Source organism: Gekko japonicus, unplaced genomic scaffold, assembly GCF_001447785.1.
Source record: "Gekko japonicus isolate JY-2015 unplaced genomic scaffold, Gekko_japonicus_V1.1 scaffold401, whole genome shotgun sequence".
Lineage (NCBI taxonomy): Eukaryota > Metazoa > Chordata > Lepidosauria > Squamata > Gekkonidae > Gekko > Gekko japonicus.
The window spans coordinates 896,327-911,019 of record NW_015165841.1 but is presented as its reverse complement, the minus strand read 5'-3'; the positions used below and the strand labels follow the sequence as shown (position 1 = coordinate 911,019).

At 45.7% G+C, this 14,693-nt stretch overlaps 1 protein-coding gene across 1 annotated transcript in view; it reads left to right on the top strand.

Moving 5' to 3' along the window:
• Positions 1-3,443: 3,443 nt before the first annotated feature.
• The window catches only part of TGFB2 (transforming growth factor beta 2), a 121,477-nt gene continuing 110,227 nt past the window's right edge, over positions 3,444-14,693 (top strand). Inside the window, exon 1 of the mRNA XM_015410999.1 lies at positions 3,444-4,767. Within this exon, the coding sequence (XP_015266485.1) occupies positions 4,425-4,767 (343 nt within the window). The 5' untranslated portion in view covers positions 3,444-4,424. The remainder of the gene's footprint in view (positions 4,768-14,693) is intronic.

Genomic DNA, 14,693 nt, shown 5'->3' with positions numbered 1-14,693 from the left:
TCAGATATTTGGCTGCATGTTCAAGGAAACAAGAATATGCCTCTTGGTCCAAACATCATCAGGGAGCACCTATGAGTGTTCCTACCTGCTATTGGGACCTGTCTTTATTGGCTTGGCTTTATGATTGGCCCATTCCCATGTACACAGAGGAACAGAAGAATGTCTGAAACGAGCATCCTTATGTGGGGCTGCCTTGGAGACAACCCAGAAACTACAATGGGTCCAGAATGCAGCAGCCCCATTGTTATCAAGGACTAGCCCCTGAGAACATATGTAGCCCATTTTGGAACAGCTATACTGTTTCCAAGGTTAATTCAAGGTGCTGGTTATGACCTTTAAAGCCTTTTATGACCTGGAACACACAAATTTGAAGGGCTGTCTCCTTCCATATGTCCCTGTGCACCAATTATGGTCATCAGACAGCCATCTGTTGGCTATCATTTAGGGTGTCCTGTCCAGCACTGACCAGAGCCTAGGCTGTTTCCATCATGTCTTTGGCTCTGTAGAATGGGATCCCTGAAGAAGTAAGGAGGCTCCCCTCCCTGGGGATTTTCAGGAAGCGCTGCAAGGCCTGCCTGTTTGTCAGGGCTTTTGAGGGGGTTTAAATGGCAGGCATCTTTTAAGGGGCGGAGGGGTTTGGGGTTTGCTGTTTTATCTTTGGTTTTAGCTGGGGATGCTTTAATCAAGAGAAAAGGCAGGATATAAATGTTTCAATAAATAATAAATACCAAAGAAAATCCAATTAAGATGTTTGTCCTAGAATGATATCACATGACGCTTCCTCAGCATCTGCCATCGGTGCACTGAGGTTCTAGACTTCATTTATTTATATCCTGCTTTTCTCTCCAGTGGGAAACTGAAGCAGCTTGCATTATCCCCCCCCCCCCCTTCTGTCATCACAAAAGCATGGTGAGGTAGCTTAGGCAAAGAAAATGACTGGACCAAGATCATCCATGAGGCCTCCCAGATCCGAGTCCAATATGTTAACTACTACACTACACTGGCTCTTCTAGATATGAAGTTCAAAGTCATTGTGCTGCTAGGGTGGACTGGCCACTATGACCAATGGGAAAAATTTCAGTTGGTTGACAGTGTGCATGTGTATGTGGAGGGGAGGTCACCTCTCCTGACCCGCCCCCCCCCCCCAATAGCTCAACAAGGTGGATGGCCTGGCTAATCATGAGCCACCATGAAGCAATGGAAGGGCCACTGGACTGGTGTAAGGCAACCTGCACAGCAGCCACCTCACCTGATGAAGGTGCAGCCAAGCCGAGCACCAGGCATGACTCGCTGGCTCCATCGATGTGGTGTGGTATGGTGGAAGATGGTCTGAGTCAGGGCCCCTTCTCAGGTTGCTTTGGCCTCCCCAGTACTGTGCAATGTTTAGTGTGTGTGTATGTGTGTGTGTGTGTGTGTGTGGAGGGACTAGGACTATGATAGGGTTCTCAACCTCCAGGTGCTGCCTGGAGATCTCCTAATATTACAACTGATCCCCAGATGACAGAGATCAGTTCCTGTGGAGAAAATGGCTGCTTTGGCGGGTGGACTCTATGGCATAGATCGTTTCTAGAGGGGACTGGATAAACATGGAGCAGAGGTCCATCAGTGGCTATTAGCCACAAGATATAGCTGGAACACTATGTTTGGGGCAGTGATGCTCTGTATCCTTGGTGCTTGAGGAGCCACAGTGGGAGGGCTTCTGGAATTCTGGCTCCACTGATGGACCCCCTGATAACACCTGGGTTTTGGCCACTGTGTGACACAGAGTGTTGGACATTGTGGCATTGTGTGTAGTATGGCCAGGAGATCCTAAGATTGTCTGGCAGCTGAAAGTTCTAGCTCTTTAAGCATTATGCACCACTAAGGTGGCAAGCTAGACTTATTTTGGGGGCTGAGAGAGTTCTGGGAGAACTGTGACTGACCCAAGGTCACCCAGCTGGCTTCATGCGGAAGAGTGGGGAATTGAACCCAGTTCTCCAGATTAGAGTCTGCTGCTCTTAACCACTACACCAAGCTGGCTCTCTAGATTGTTGGACTGAATGGGCCACTGGCCTGATCCAACATGGCTTCTCTTATGTTCTCATTCTGTATCATTATATACCAACTAAATTATATATCAGTGAGGTCTCTCCCCTCCCCAAATCCTGCCTTCTCCAGGCTCCATCCCACCCAACCTCCAGGTGTTTCCCAACCCAGTGTTGGCAACCCTAGCTATGAAGAAGCCAGGTTAAGTTTTTCCACTGTTTTGAAGCTTACTGGGTGGCTCTGGGCTAGTTACTCTCAGCATAATTTACCTCACAGGGTTGTTGTGAAAGTAAATATGAAGAAAAGGAGAAATGGTGGGACAGAACTTTTACAAATCAAAAAGGGAGGTGATTAATAGATGCCCGGAAGGAACAATCTGGGGACAATGAAATTCCTATGCAACTAAGTAGTCTGTGGGAGTTCAATATCCAGTACAGCTCTATGACCATTATACCTTTTCCAAGCAATAGCAAAAGAAAGGGTGTGTTGAAACTCAATTTTATGAGGATCCCACTGCACAGTGACTGCAAAAGTTTTTTAAACAAACAAACAAACCCATATGTGGGTTATTTAGATACTGCAAAGTTGGGGAGCCAGTCGATTACCTCCCTCCACCATCTATCCTATAAATGAATACTCTAAAGGATCTATTCAGCTTGTTTCCTTATATGAAAGTACAGACTTCTTAAGTCCCAGCACAATCCTTTCTCTTATAAAGGGGGAGAAATACCGTTTTGAAACGTAGTCAACTGTTTCTTTCTCTCTCCTGAGGACGAAGAGGCTAAACCACCGCAGCGTCTCCTTTAAGACCCGAGCTCTCCTAGCCAGAGAAATCATCTTCTATTCCCATCTTCGTCTTGTTATGGACGTTGACCACCTCCGGGCTGTTCCCATATTTCCCCTAGATCTGCTTACATCACAGAAGGAAAAAAAAAGAGGGGGCGGGGGGGTTACCAGCCTGGGTTAAAGGAGAAGGCAATGGTAATTGGAGGAATCCTCCGCTGCCTGCAATCCCACCACGTCATTTTGTTGGGAGGCAAACACATGGTGTGGGGAGACCTTATAAATGCTCCCTCTCCCAGCAAGCCCGTGATGTTATCTGCTGGCAAAAATCCCCCTCTTCCTAGCGGCAAGGCAAAGCGAAGTGGCTCATAGAGACTCCGGAGGAGCGAAGAGAGAGGAAGCGAGTGAGCCTCGCGGAGCAAGGGCTGCGCTCCGAGCCGAGGCGGAAGGAACACAACCCAGTCACCTACTCAGGGAGGAAAGGTGCCAAGGCCAGAGAAAGGGGGACACCGACCTTGGCAGTTCTCTCTTTAAAAAATCCTCGAGGTTGGGCAACCGGCAGCAGCTCTGCCTTGTTGACTGTGGCTTGGATTTTTTTTTTTTAATAGTTGTGGAGGAGGAAGGGGGGAGGGAGGGAGCTGCTGGAAAAGTTGCGCAGCCCAGAGAGGAGGGAGGTTAGCTAGTTGGTTGGCGCAAACGAGAGTAGTAGCGGCCGCCTGCGGGCCACGGGGAAGTCGGCTCCGCTCCGCTCGCTGCCCACGCCACAAAGAGAGGAGGGGGCCCCAAAGGGAGACCGTTTGGCGGGAGAGGAGCCAGCAGAGCCACCCTCGTCCTCCGCCAGTCTCCGGCGCCTCTCCTCGCACGCACATCCCCACACGTGGGTGCTTGTCGCCGCTGCCGGACATCAGCCCCTCGGGCCAAAGGGGGGCCGCGGGCTGCCTCCGGGAAGGGGGGCTCCTCCCTGGACAGGCTGTCCGATTGCCAGCCGGTGCCATCTCAGCTGAGGAGCGTGGGAGCGTGTGGGGAGGTGGGAGCCGAGCTCCGAAGCCCGCCGGTTGAGGGGCGGCAGCTGTCTCTTCCACGCAACTCCCATCGCTCTCTAAGAAACTTCGGAACGAGCGTGATTTGTCAGGGCTTTATTATCAAGAGCTATTTTTTAACATATGTGAAGGAGGAGCAAAGCAATCTCTCTCTTTTTCTGTTTGAAATCTATGCCGTGATAGCAGCCTTTAAAAAAAAAAAAAACAATCTCGCAACCTGTAGCATTTTTTGTTGTTTTCACTCTCATCAACCTGTTGCGGTTTTTAATAGCGATTGCAGGGTCTCACTCGCCATCTGCTGCAAACGTTCGCTTGCAATCTTTGCACCGGGAATTGTGACCTGTGGCGCTCGAAATCTTGCAGTTTTGGACCAGCAGACCGGTGCATGCTGGTGGCGATCTGCTGTAATTTTTTATTATTTTTTTTGTAAACACATATCTATGTCTCTCTTTTTTTAAGCGTCAGCTTTCTTTGCACGTTGCCACTTAAGAAACCGAGCGAAATACCCCACTCACCTTTTTGGTGGAAGGGAAGACAAGCGCGATTTCCTTGTGGGTTGTTGCTTCATTCTCTAAAATGCACTGCTATCTTCTGAGCGTCTTCCTCACCCTGGATCTTGCCACGGTGGCCTTTGCCTTGTCTACCTGTAGCACCCTCGATATGGATCAGTTTATGCGCAAGAGGATCGAAGCTATCCGAGGGCAGATCCTGAGCAAACTGAAACTCACCAGCCCTCCGGAAGAGTTCCCGGAGCCCGAGGAGGTTCCCCCGGAGGTCATTTCAATCTACAACAGTACAAGGGACCTGCTGCAGGAGAAAGCGAACCACAGAGCGGCCACTTGCGAAAAGGAGCGGAGCGAGGAGGAATATTACGCCAAAGAAGTTTACAAAATTGACCTGCCGTTTTTCCATTCCGAAAGTAAGTCTCGTGTGTATGTATATGTGCGTGCGTGCGTGCGTGCGTGTGACCAGATCAAAATCAAGTAATTCGGGACAGTGTGTGGAATTGATTTAACAGCTCTGTACGTGCAGGGGAACGAAAGAGAGCCCTGACTGTCGCCCGGGTCTCGTTGGAATTTCAGGTGTCTTCAACTTTCCGCGTAATCGCCTTCTTTTCAGATTTTTATTTATTTATTTTTGCAGCGCTGGCGTTGCTTCTGAAGTACGTCCTTTTGCTCTGTGGAGGGGTGATGGTGGGGAAGAGGAGACTCACTTGAACTTAGTCCTGGAAGGTGTGAAATAATAGAGGAGGGTACCTCTGAGCATAGGCAGAGTGCCTTTGTCTTGCCAAGAGGAAGGGCTTCCTGGAGAGAGGGCCTGACTCCCAAACAGGCTTTGTCTCTGACCCCTTCTAATTTTAGAGTCACCTTTGAATGCAGGGGGCCACTGACACCCATAGTGCACCCCTTCTCCATGTTTGGCAGTGCCTGGTGCCTTCAGATGCCAGAGCCTCCTTATCTGTTCTTTGCTTTCTCATCCTCAAACTCTCGTCTGTCTTTCATATTTCTCCTGTAGGTGGGAAATCTGTTCTTCCCAATGTTCTCTCTGATGCTCTCCACCCCCATTCTCTGCTTCAGCCGCCAGCAATCAGCGTAGGCTTCCCCCTTAAGTGTTCTGCCAGCACCTGGGTCAACAAACCTCCTTCAAATAGGATTAGTTTACTTGTCCCACCATTCCCCCTCCCTGTCCTCTTCTTATCACTTTCCTGTCCTGGATAAAGTTGGTAGCCTCTAAAAGGGAACTTTCCAAGGCTGGTTTGTGTCTGAACAAGGCAGGGTTCCGTTTCAGTGTACCTTAGGTTTAAAAGAAAATCAAAATTCAGAAGGGTCTCCACCCCAAAAGCAAGTTTTCCCTGAAGATCCCTGTTAAAAATGGTATAGCTAAGAAGGATGGATCCAGGGAGTGTCTCTTCAGATCCTATTTCCAGTTTAGTAGTCACTCTGGTCATGGTGACTCTATTTCCAGGCAGCAAATGATACTCCCATTTTTTAAAATAAAAAATACATCTTTATGGACAAAGCCTGTGAATGTTTCAACTGGAACTGATTATATGTGCTCTTTTCTGAAAAAAATAAATTAGAGCTCAAGGGAGCTTGGTTGAGAACCAGAGTCTAAGTTTGACTGTCAGAGCTGGAAGACTTGAATTCAAAGCCCAGCTGAGACTTTGATTCCCAGCTTTGGTTTGGCCATGTGACCATGTATCTGGTAGCTTTCATTCCCCAGCTGTAAAATGTACACATTAAAGATTATTGTCAGGGAGCACTGAATTTAGAGTGTTGTGCAATTTACTATCATATGCTGTGATAGTAGTGTCACACCTCCTTTTTTGTGAGGGGAGGGAGAGAAGTTTCTGAAAAAGAACTTGTAGAAAACTTTGTCCTAGGAATAAAAGAAAGAAAAACATGCCTTGAACAAAAGCATATCTGGTCCCTGTTTTGTTTCTCTCTGCCCCTCCCCAATAGTTTCTGCAGTACTCGATGCTTAGCATGCTTGGTCTATCCCTCAAAAGCATGTACCTTTTGTTGAAATAGTAACTTTATCCTAGACGTTCTAATTGCAGCCTTTGCTGTTTATTTTGAATGTAACAAAGGTGTAGCTTTGAGGCTTGCTGAGGCTTGCTAGTGAGAGTCCTAGGATGCCAGCTAGAGAACTCCAGCCTCCCCATTTGCTGCTCGGTGCCTCCTCTTTCTTCTTTTGTTGGTAAATGACAGTCTCAGGGTAGAGGACACCCTGGCAGGCAGAGGGTTTTATTGTCCCAATTAAGACACCATCCAGAATGGCTGCGCTAAATACACCCCCGCCCCTTGTTGCCCTCGGGAAGGAAGACTTTGTAAAGTGTGCTGGAGCCAAGGGAGTATGTGCAAGATCCCTAAGCCTAATTGGTAGCAACAACACCGAGACACAGAAAACAACTCAAGGCAGTTTTTAAAAAATGCATATAGACGCCCACCCACCCACACAGGCTGGCATTTTGGAAAGAAGTCATTCCTTTATTTGCACCCAGAGAGGCCCTGCTCTGAGAATGTTTACCGATGGATGAAGACCATAAGGCCTCAAGAAGAGCTACACTGATGACCTTTAATGGAAGGGTTCCTCCCCCCCCCCCCCCCCCAGATAACCTCCCCTAATCTTTCTGACCACACTGCTGCTGCTTTCTCCACAAGTACGTCAAGAACCGTGCTGCCAAAAAACAAATAAACCCCGGTCTTGCTTTCTGGGAAATTAAGATATTGGAATAAAGTGAAGTGTTGTGCCAGTAATAAAAGTTCTACTATTTTTGAAAATCCACTTCGAAGTCTGTGCTGTAGAAAAATTCAGTGGAGGACAAGTGTAGATTACAGGTATCCACCAATAGAGAGCATCAGAAGTTTAAGAGCTGCAGGCCTGCTCCCTTCAAGTCAGTCCTGCTGTGCCAGTGCTTGGTTAGGAAGAACATAGTAAGTAGGTTAACTGTTTTTCCACAGCTACCTAGTTGTATGTACTGGGTTGGGCAGCGGGGGGGGGGGGAGAAGAAATACCTGTATGTTCAAGCCTGTGTTCAGAACTCCAAATGAATTTTCAGTTCACTGTTTTATATACTATATATATATATATACCGATGGATGATATATAGTAAATTGAATATGCATTTGGAGTTCTGAAGACTTGGAAGCAGGACTGCTTTACACACTTTCCGTCTGACTCTCAAGTTCCCGCACTAGCTAGGGAGGCAGCGGTGAGGGAGGGGAAGGGAGATCTCTATGAAATATACCGAGGTCATAGAGTGAAAGGCCTGGGAAAGAACCATCATTCAGAGTTTTTTTAAAAAACCCTTTTTACCACAGAGATGTTAGCATTTGGTAACCGACTGCGGCCCAAGTATTACAAATATGCTCTAATTATACTCTCAGTTGGCTATATATCACTGCCCAGATCCCTGATAGGTCTTTGTGGGACATTTTGTAAAGTTCAGTCTAAATATTTTTAGCAATGGAGAGATTTAAAAGGAAAATGCAAAGAGATATTGTATATATCCCAAGGCATATTTTGTCTTAAATATTATACTTGGCCAACTGTACTATATAAATACAGTAAATATGAATAGCACTGGCATGGTGCCAATCTCCTGGGATGAATTTTAGTCAAGAAGGTATTTATGGGATATAAATAATACTGTGTCAACATTTAAAGAAGGGATCTGATTAGTCCAGAATTTATTCGAATTAATCGTTTCACGTGCTGTTAGTTTAAGGCTGAAAGTGAAGTTGTGCTAAGGTTTTGGTGATAGTTTGCACTGAGGGAATAAGCAAGAGCTGGGCTCCTGCCTGATTATCTAGGGGAGCTTAAAGACACACTGACTTGGGATGACTACAGATATTAGCCGTAAGTCCAGAATGAACAAGCCTCAGTTTGGAAAATACAGACAAGGCAGTATCACCAAATGGACCAGGACCAGCTCCTCCTCTCAGATTTGTGCTATCTCCCCACCTACTAATTCCCTGGGAAGCACCACTGTGCTGCAGCTGAAGTGAAGTTCAGAACTGTAGCCTCATCCCGTGGAAGTCAATGGAGAAACTTCTATGCATGTTAATGGTTCTGTCTTCCACTCTAAACATACATAGGATGATATATCACAGACAAACTAATCATTCCTCCTTCCTAGGGATTTCTAGAGGCTCTTTTTCTGTCAGGAGAACTGAGGGTATCTAATGGAATTTTCAACACCACACCAAACTACAGGGCCCACGCATCACAATTAAACCATTATCAAATAAGCCTCACAGTTTATTGACAGACTCAATAAGTTACAGGGGAGGGGAACTCAAATGCCCTCTTTATTTCTTTCCTGCCACTTCCTGGTCATCTGCACTCTTCTTCCTGCTTGCTGCAGCCTCCCCTCTTCTTCTTGCTCACCACTGCTGCCTTTTTTCCCTCCAAGAGGTCACCACCTCCAAGATCCTATGCCAAATCTGCATTGTGGTGGCTACGGAATCCAAAATGGTACCCAAACTCTGGGCAGTTTGATTTCATTAATCTCTGTGCATGCATGGATGTTCCTAGTAAGTTTTTTGGGCTTTTGAGTTCTAATCTGTCTAATCCTGTTTTAAAACTTTATTCCTGTGGCCATCACTACATCTTCTGGCAGCGAATTCCACGTTTTAATCACTTTCTGTGTAAAGTAGTATTTCCTTTTGTCCATCCTGAACCTACTGCCCATCAGTTTTATTGGATGCCCTCGAGTTTTGGGAGATGGAGAAAAATTTCCCTTTGTCAACTCCACCTGATGCATAATTTTATAAACCTCTTAGTTGCCCCTTTTCTAAACTGAAAAGTCCCAGACTCTTCAGCCTTTCCTCATAGGGAAGGTGCTCTAACCCCCTAGCCATCTTGGTTGCCCTCCTCTGTACTTTTTTCAGCTTCAACCCCTAGCATCTCTGCTTAAATGGATCAGGTAGAAGGTGATGTCAAAGGTCCTGAGGAGCCACTGCCAGTCAGAGTAGAAAATGCTGCTGTTGGTAGACTAATAGTCTAACTCAGGATAAGGCTGCTTCATGTGTTCAAAGTTTGGCAAGAGTCAGTAGCATTGGAGCAGCAGTGATGGCAAGCAAATGGAGAGGTAGCAATGGTTCCTCCTCCTCCACCCACAGTGCCACTGCCAGAGAGGCAGTGATGGTGGGCCTGGTGGCAGCAGCAACAATTCCTTCTACTTGCAGCACCACTGCTGGTTTCCATGCATACAGTGTTACTGCTGAAGAGAGGCAGAGATTATAGGGCAGGCAGCATGTTGATTCTGCACACGTGCAGAAAAGTTCTTTGCGGGGTTAACCTCCCTCTTCATTTGGAGTAAGTTTACAGATTTTTCTGCAAGTTTGTGGTAAAATCTCCCTTTCCTCCATCTGGAGAATCTGTGTATCTGCAGATGGGGCTAGACTGAGAATTAGGTATATTGACGTGCTTTAAAATACTTGGACATTTTAAAATTGTTTTGTATGCCTTATTGTAGCCTTAGGATTGGGGGTATCACCAATTGCACTGGACCAAGCTCACCAATTCACACTTCATTTACACATTATTTGATTACTGTAAATGTGACCACTGAATATGTGAACTATCTCTGTTGAAAAGCCTTGTATTTAAGGTGAGACGGTGTTTGGCATATGGTGTTCTTTGTGTGATGGACCCTTCATACATGTAAGTCACCATTTCTTTTTCAGCCATCAGGTGACGGACATGCGTATATGAACCAACCTTCTTAACAAGCAGATATACTGACTTGGAGTTTGGTGGCAACAATTTTGTTCAGCCTTCTTGTTGACAAGGCTTGCACTCTTGGCTTTGGTATTACTGGGAGAAAAATCAGTTAAAATTAGGAATTTAGGTTAGATTGTACAGTTTGTCTATAATAGGTATAAATGGGTCTTCTTTACTGAGGAAAGGTTTCGTTCACTGTAATGAGAGTTTTGCTTGAGTAAGAACTGGGCTTAAGTTTAGAGAATAACTTATCACTTTGATGTTTGGAAGTTGGGGTATAAATTTACAGAGTCCTGAAAAATTGCAACTGTTTATATTTTTCACAGCAGTTCCACATGAAAGTTAAACTAATTTAAAGCAGAACAGCTCAACCCCCCTACCTCTACTCCTTAAATTGAATCTCTCGTCTACACCTCAATTTTATGAGAGCCACTGGTGTGATTTATCCTTCCATTAGCTCTATTGCATGAATATTTGCTTCACATCATATTTCTTTTTCTTTTTCTTTGCTGAGTATTTTACCTAATGAAAGAAAACATTATAAACCAGCTACATACAATGGCATGTTTCTATTTTATCAACAAGGAATTGATTTACTGGTGTTTATGTGTATGGGGGGGCAGTTCTTGCCTTCAGAGGAATTGAGTTACCAGTACAGTACAGAGGAATATGCCAAGCGGGAGTGGGTAAAGAGAACCGAAGCTGCACTTCTAATCACCCTTACTAAGCAAGGAAGAAAGTGAAACTCTGGAGAACTTGCTTCCAATAATCATTCATAGGATTGGGCCTGCGTGGAAGAACTCTGGAGAACTTGCTTCCAATAATCATAGGATTGGGCCTCAGAAGCTAAGTAGGCTCAGTACTTGGATGGGGGACTACCAAGGAAGACTCTGTAGAGGAAGGCAATGGCAAGACACCTCTGCTTCTCACCTGTCTTGAAATCTTCTTGCTGGGATCTCCATAAATTAGTTGCCACTTCTTGGGATTTACATATGTGCATAATAAATTTGGTCACCGTGTTGTAAGAAGGGAAGGAAAGGAGCAGTGAGTTATCAAGGCAGACCTAACAGTTATGAATTGTTCTGCTGTGAAATTTTCAAAGTCCTGGTCAGCAACTAGTTTTACCAGAAAGCTACTTTGACAAAGGCAGTGGTGGTGAACCTCTGGCACGGGTGCCCACAGAGGTGGCACTCAGAGCCCTCTCTGTGGGCACGGGTGCCATCGCCCCAGCCAGGCCCAGACCATCATTAAAGTGTCGAATTCTCTGCCAAATAATTTTAAGTAAATGAAAGCATTTGGGATTGCTTTCCTTACTTTGTTTGGATCATCTTAAGTTAATGTATGAGTGTTTTTTTCTAAAGTAAAACCTCAGTATTCAGGTTAAATTGCCATGTTGGCACTTTGCGATAAATAAGTGGGTTTTGGGTCGCAGTTTGGGCACACGGTCTCTAAAAGGTTCGCCGTCACTGGAGTAGGGTATGATGTTCAGAGCCCACAATGGCTTGGGGTCATTCCATTGTCTCTGATGCCCATTCTTTTCTCTCCGGAATGACAATGGTGGGGGAGGTAGAATTACAGAAAAAAGCTATGTTTGGCCCAGGGCTGTCAGCTGCTGATTCCTGTTCTAGACTAGGGACTAGTTCATATGCTCAAAACTGTAGATGGAAGTTAAATACAGTGATACTTGTGCATGATGTGTAACATGGATGGTGCAGAAAGCATTAGAAGTTCCATATGCATCGGGGAACTAGGATGGTTTGTATTCTTGGCCAAGCAGGCACAGCATGCCGGCCTTCATGCTCGTTCACTGAGCAGTATCATCAAGCTGAGTATCCCAAAGGCCTTTAACTGATAGTCCTCCTCTTTGTTGTCTGATGCTGGCAGCTCTGCCTCTAACATGCCTGATGACGTGATTCTAGGACATCACCACACTTGACAGTGGCCAACTCTCACTTTGGAACAGAGACAGATCCAGACACTTGAAAATGAGTCACATCTGGGAAAGTTTCACAGGCTGTGAGTACAGTACATCCCAGTGCCCAATGCCCTCTAGCGTAAAGAGTGAAAACTAGTCATCTGTGACAATGACCAAGTACTTCAACATGAAACAGACTTGGGCTGTCTGAAGGTGAGGACCTGAAGTCTTCCTTGGTTTGTCAAATTATGAAAGGCTGTGGGGGAAGAAGAGGGAAATGAAGAGGCAAAGCCCGGTTCATCAGGCATATTTATTAAAGTAGCCTCTTGGCCACAATAATTGTGTTAGTCTTGCAGGTCCCATAGGACTTTGTGTTGTTTTGCATACAGTGCAGGAGCAGACACTTGTGTCTGCCATACATCACACTTGTGACATAACATGTGACAAAGTTAGTACGTATGCATGTGCAATATGTTATGTTTTCCTTTTACTGAGGGAAGGAGAAAGAAAAGATTGTGACTTGCCTATATCCCATGGTAATTCTCCACTGTGCACAGGATCTCCATCTGTTAAATGTCACTACCCTCTGAGAATATCATGGAATTTTCTTCCTTGGAGGTTTTCAAGAAAGATTGAGCAAGTCGTCTTGCAAAGTCGTCTGTAGGATTTCCAAACTCAGGCCAGCCAGTAGAATTAGACAATCCACTAGTTCTTTTCAGCTGTATTTGCAGGGGTGGTGATTGGTCTTCCATACAGATGGAGGTTTTCAAGAAAGATTGAGCAAGTCATCTTGCAAAGGCTGTAGGATTTCCAAACTCAGGACAGCTGGTAGAATGAGACAATCCACTAGTTCTTTTCAGTTGTATTTGCAGGGGTGGTGATTGGTCTTCTATACAGTGCATGGACACAGTGAAGTACAAATCTCTTAACACCTTCAGTTTTCTGACTACTTCCTTCCCTCTCCAGTCTGCAAGGAAATGCTTAAACATTGTCCAGTTGTTCCCATTCATTCCCTTAGTGGCCATTATCTTCCTACTCCTCTCAGCATAGTCTGAAGACTTCTTCCAGCCTGAGTGCCTCTTAAACTGAAGGAAGCTTTCTCGGGCTGGAGTGGCAGAATGGTAAGATACGGGCTGCTGGTCAGCAGTCTGACTCGTCTGTGCCACCGCAAGTGGGAGATGGGTGATACTGTTTGGAAGCCTCCCTCTGTAAGGAGGAATATCCATGCAGGAAGAAAAGTAACTTGTTTGGAAGAAATGTTCTAATTCGGGGTTATTTCTTCTGCACTAGATTTCTGTGTATGATGTTCTCCCCCCACCCCCGCCATATGTATGTACAAAAGCCTAAAAAATGAAATCTGAAATGGTACAGTGCATTCTACTATTTGAAGGTTCTTTCATATTGTACTTTTGCATGTATTTACCAAGCCATGTTACACCTACTTCTGCTCTTGCCGTATTGATTGGTTAATCAGGCACTTGTGGTGGCTGACTCAGATTTACTAGCCCCTCTTCCCCCCCCTTTTGTTTTTTCCTGCCAGGAGTTGTGAGTTATGGAAGAGGCAATCCTAGGTGAAAGATGGGCAGTGGAAGGAAATCAATAACAATCCTAGGTGAAAGATGGGCAGTGGGAGGAAATCAATAACAGAGGCATCTGGTGTTCAGAAACACACCTTGCTATATAGAAACGATGTTGTGTGTGCATGGGGGGGGGGGTGTCATCTGCCGGCTTTACAGCTCAGGCCTGACGCTGTATCCTAGTGTCCTCAACTCTAGCTGCAGCTGGCATGGTGTAGCACAGTGGTGATACGCAAAATCAATGGATATGCTGACAAGCAATGAGAAAAGACACTAGCAGCTTGCGAGTCTATGTTCTTTCGGCAAATAAATCTTGTCCCTTGTCATTATGTTGAGTGGATTTTGCACAGAGGAAGAAGTTTGGGGATGCAGTGTGTGTCTGTGCATTCTGCACACAAAGGTATACCGAATTCATTGTGGGATTCCTAAATGCTAAAGGCAGGCTTTTGCCCTCCCTACAACACTGTTCTTAAGTACCATGCATTACTGAAGTACATGTTACAAATTATGGAGATTAGCAGCCATACTGCAGCTGTGAATTCCCAGTGGCAGCTTCATGTGGAAGCACTGTAGGGCCCAATTCTGATCAGGATCAATGCACAGGGGGAGGACTGCCAATTTGCCTCCCCCTGTGTGCTGCTTTTCCAAGCCGAAATGGTGCCCGGGTGTTGTTTGCCCTGTCAGGAAGCTGCATGTGCAAGCATTTAGTGCATGTGCAACCCTCTGTGGGGCAAATAATGCCCCTGCACTGTTTCAGCTTGGGGAAATAATGTGTGTGGTGGGGTGGTGGGAGCCCCTCCTTTCCTATGTGCACAGTCCTGATCAGAATTGGGCTGCAGCAGCACTTCTTAATGGGAACTTGAAGCGACAGTATGGGTGCTAGCCCACATGGTGAACTTGGTACAATTTGTAACTTGTAGTTTGGCCCTTAAGAGTAAATGGCAAGAGTACAGGAAAACTACATAGTACCAGCTTCATGTATACACTGGTGGTATCTGAACTGGCTGAGACAGTCTGGGAAAGAGAACTTGAGGTCATGATGTATGACTCTCTCAAAGTGTTAGCTCTGAGTGTGTGCTAATACAGTAGTCTAGAAAATGAGAACTGTGGGCACATAGTCAT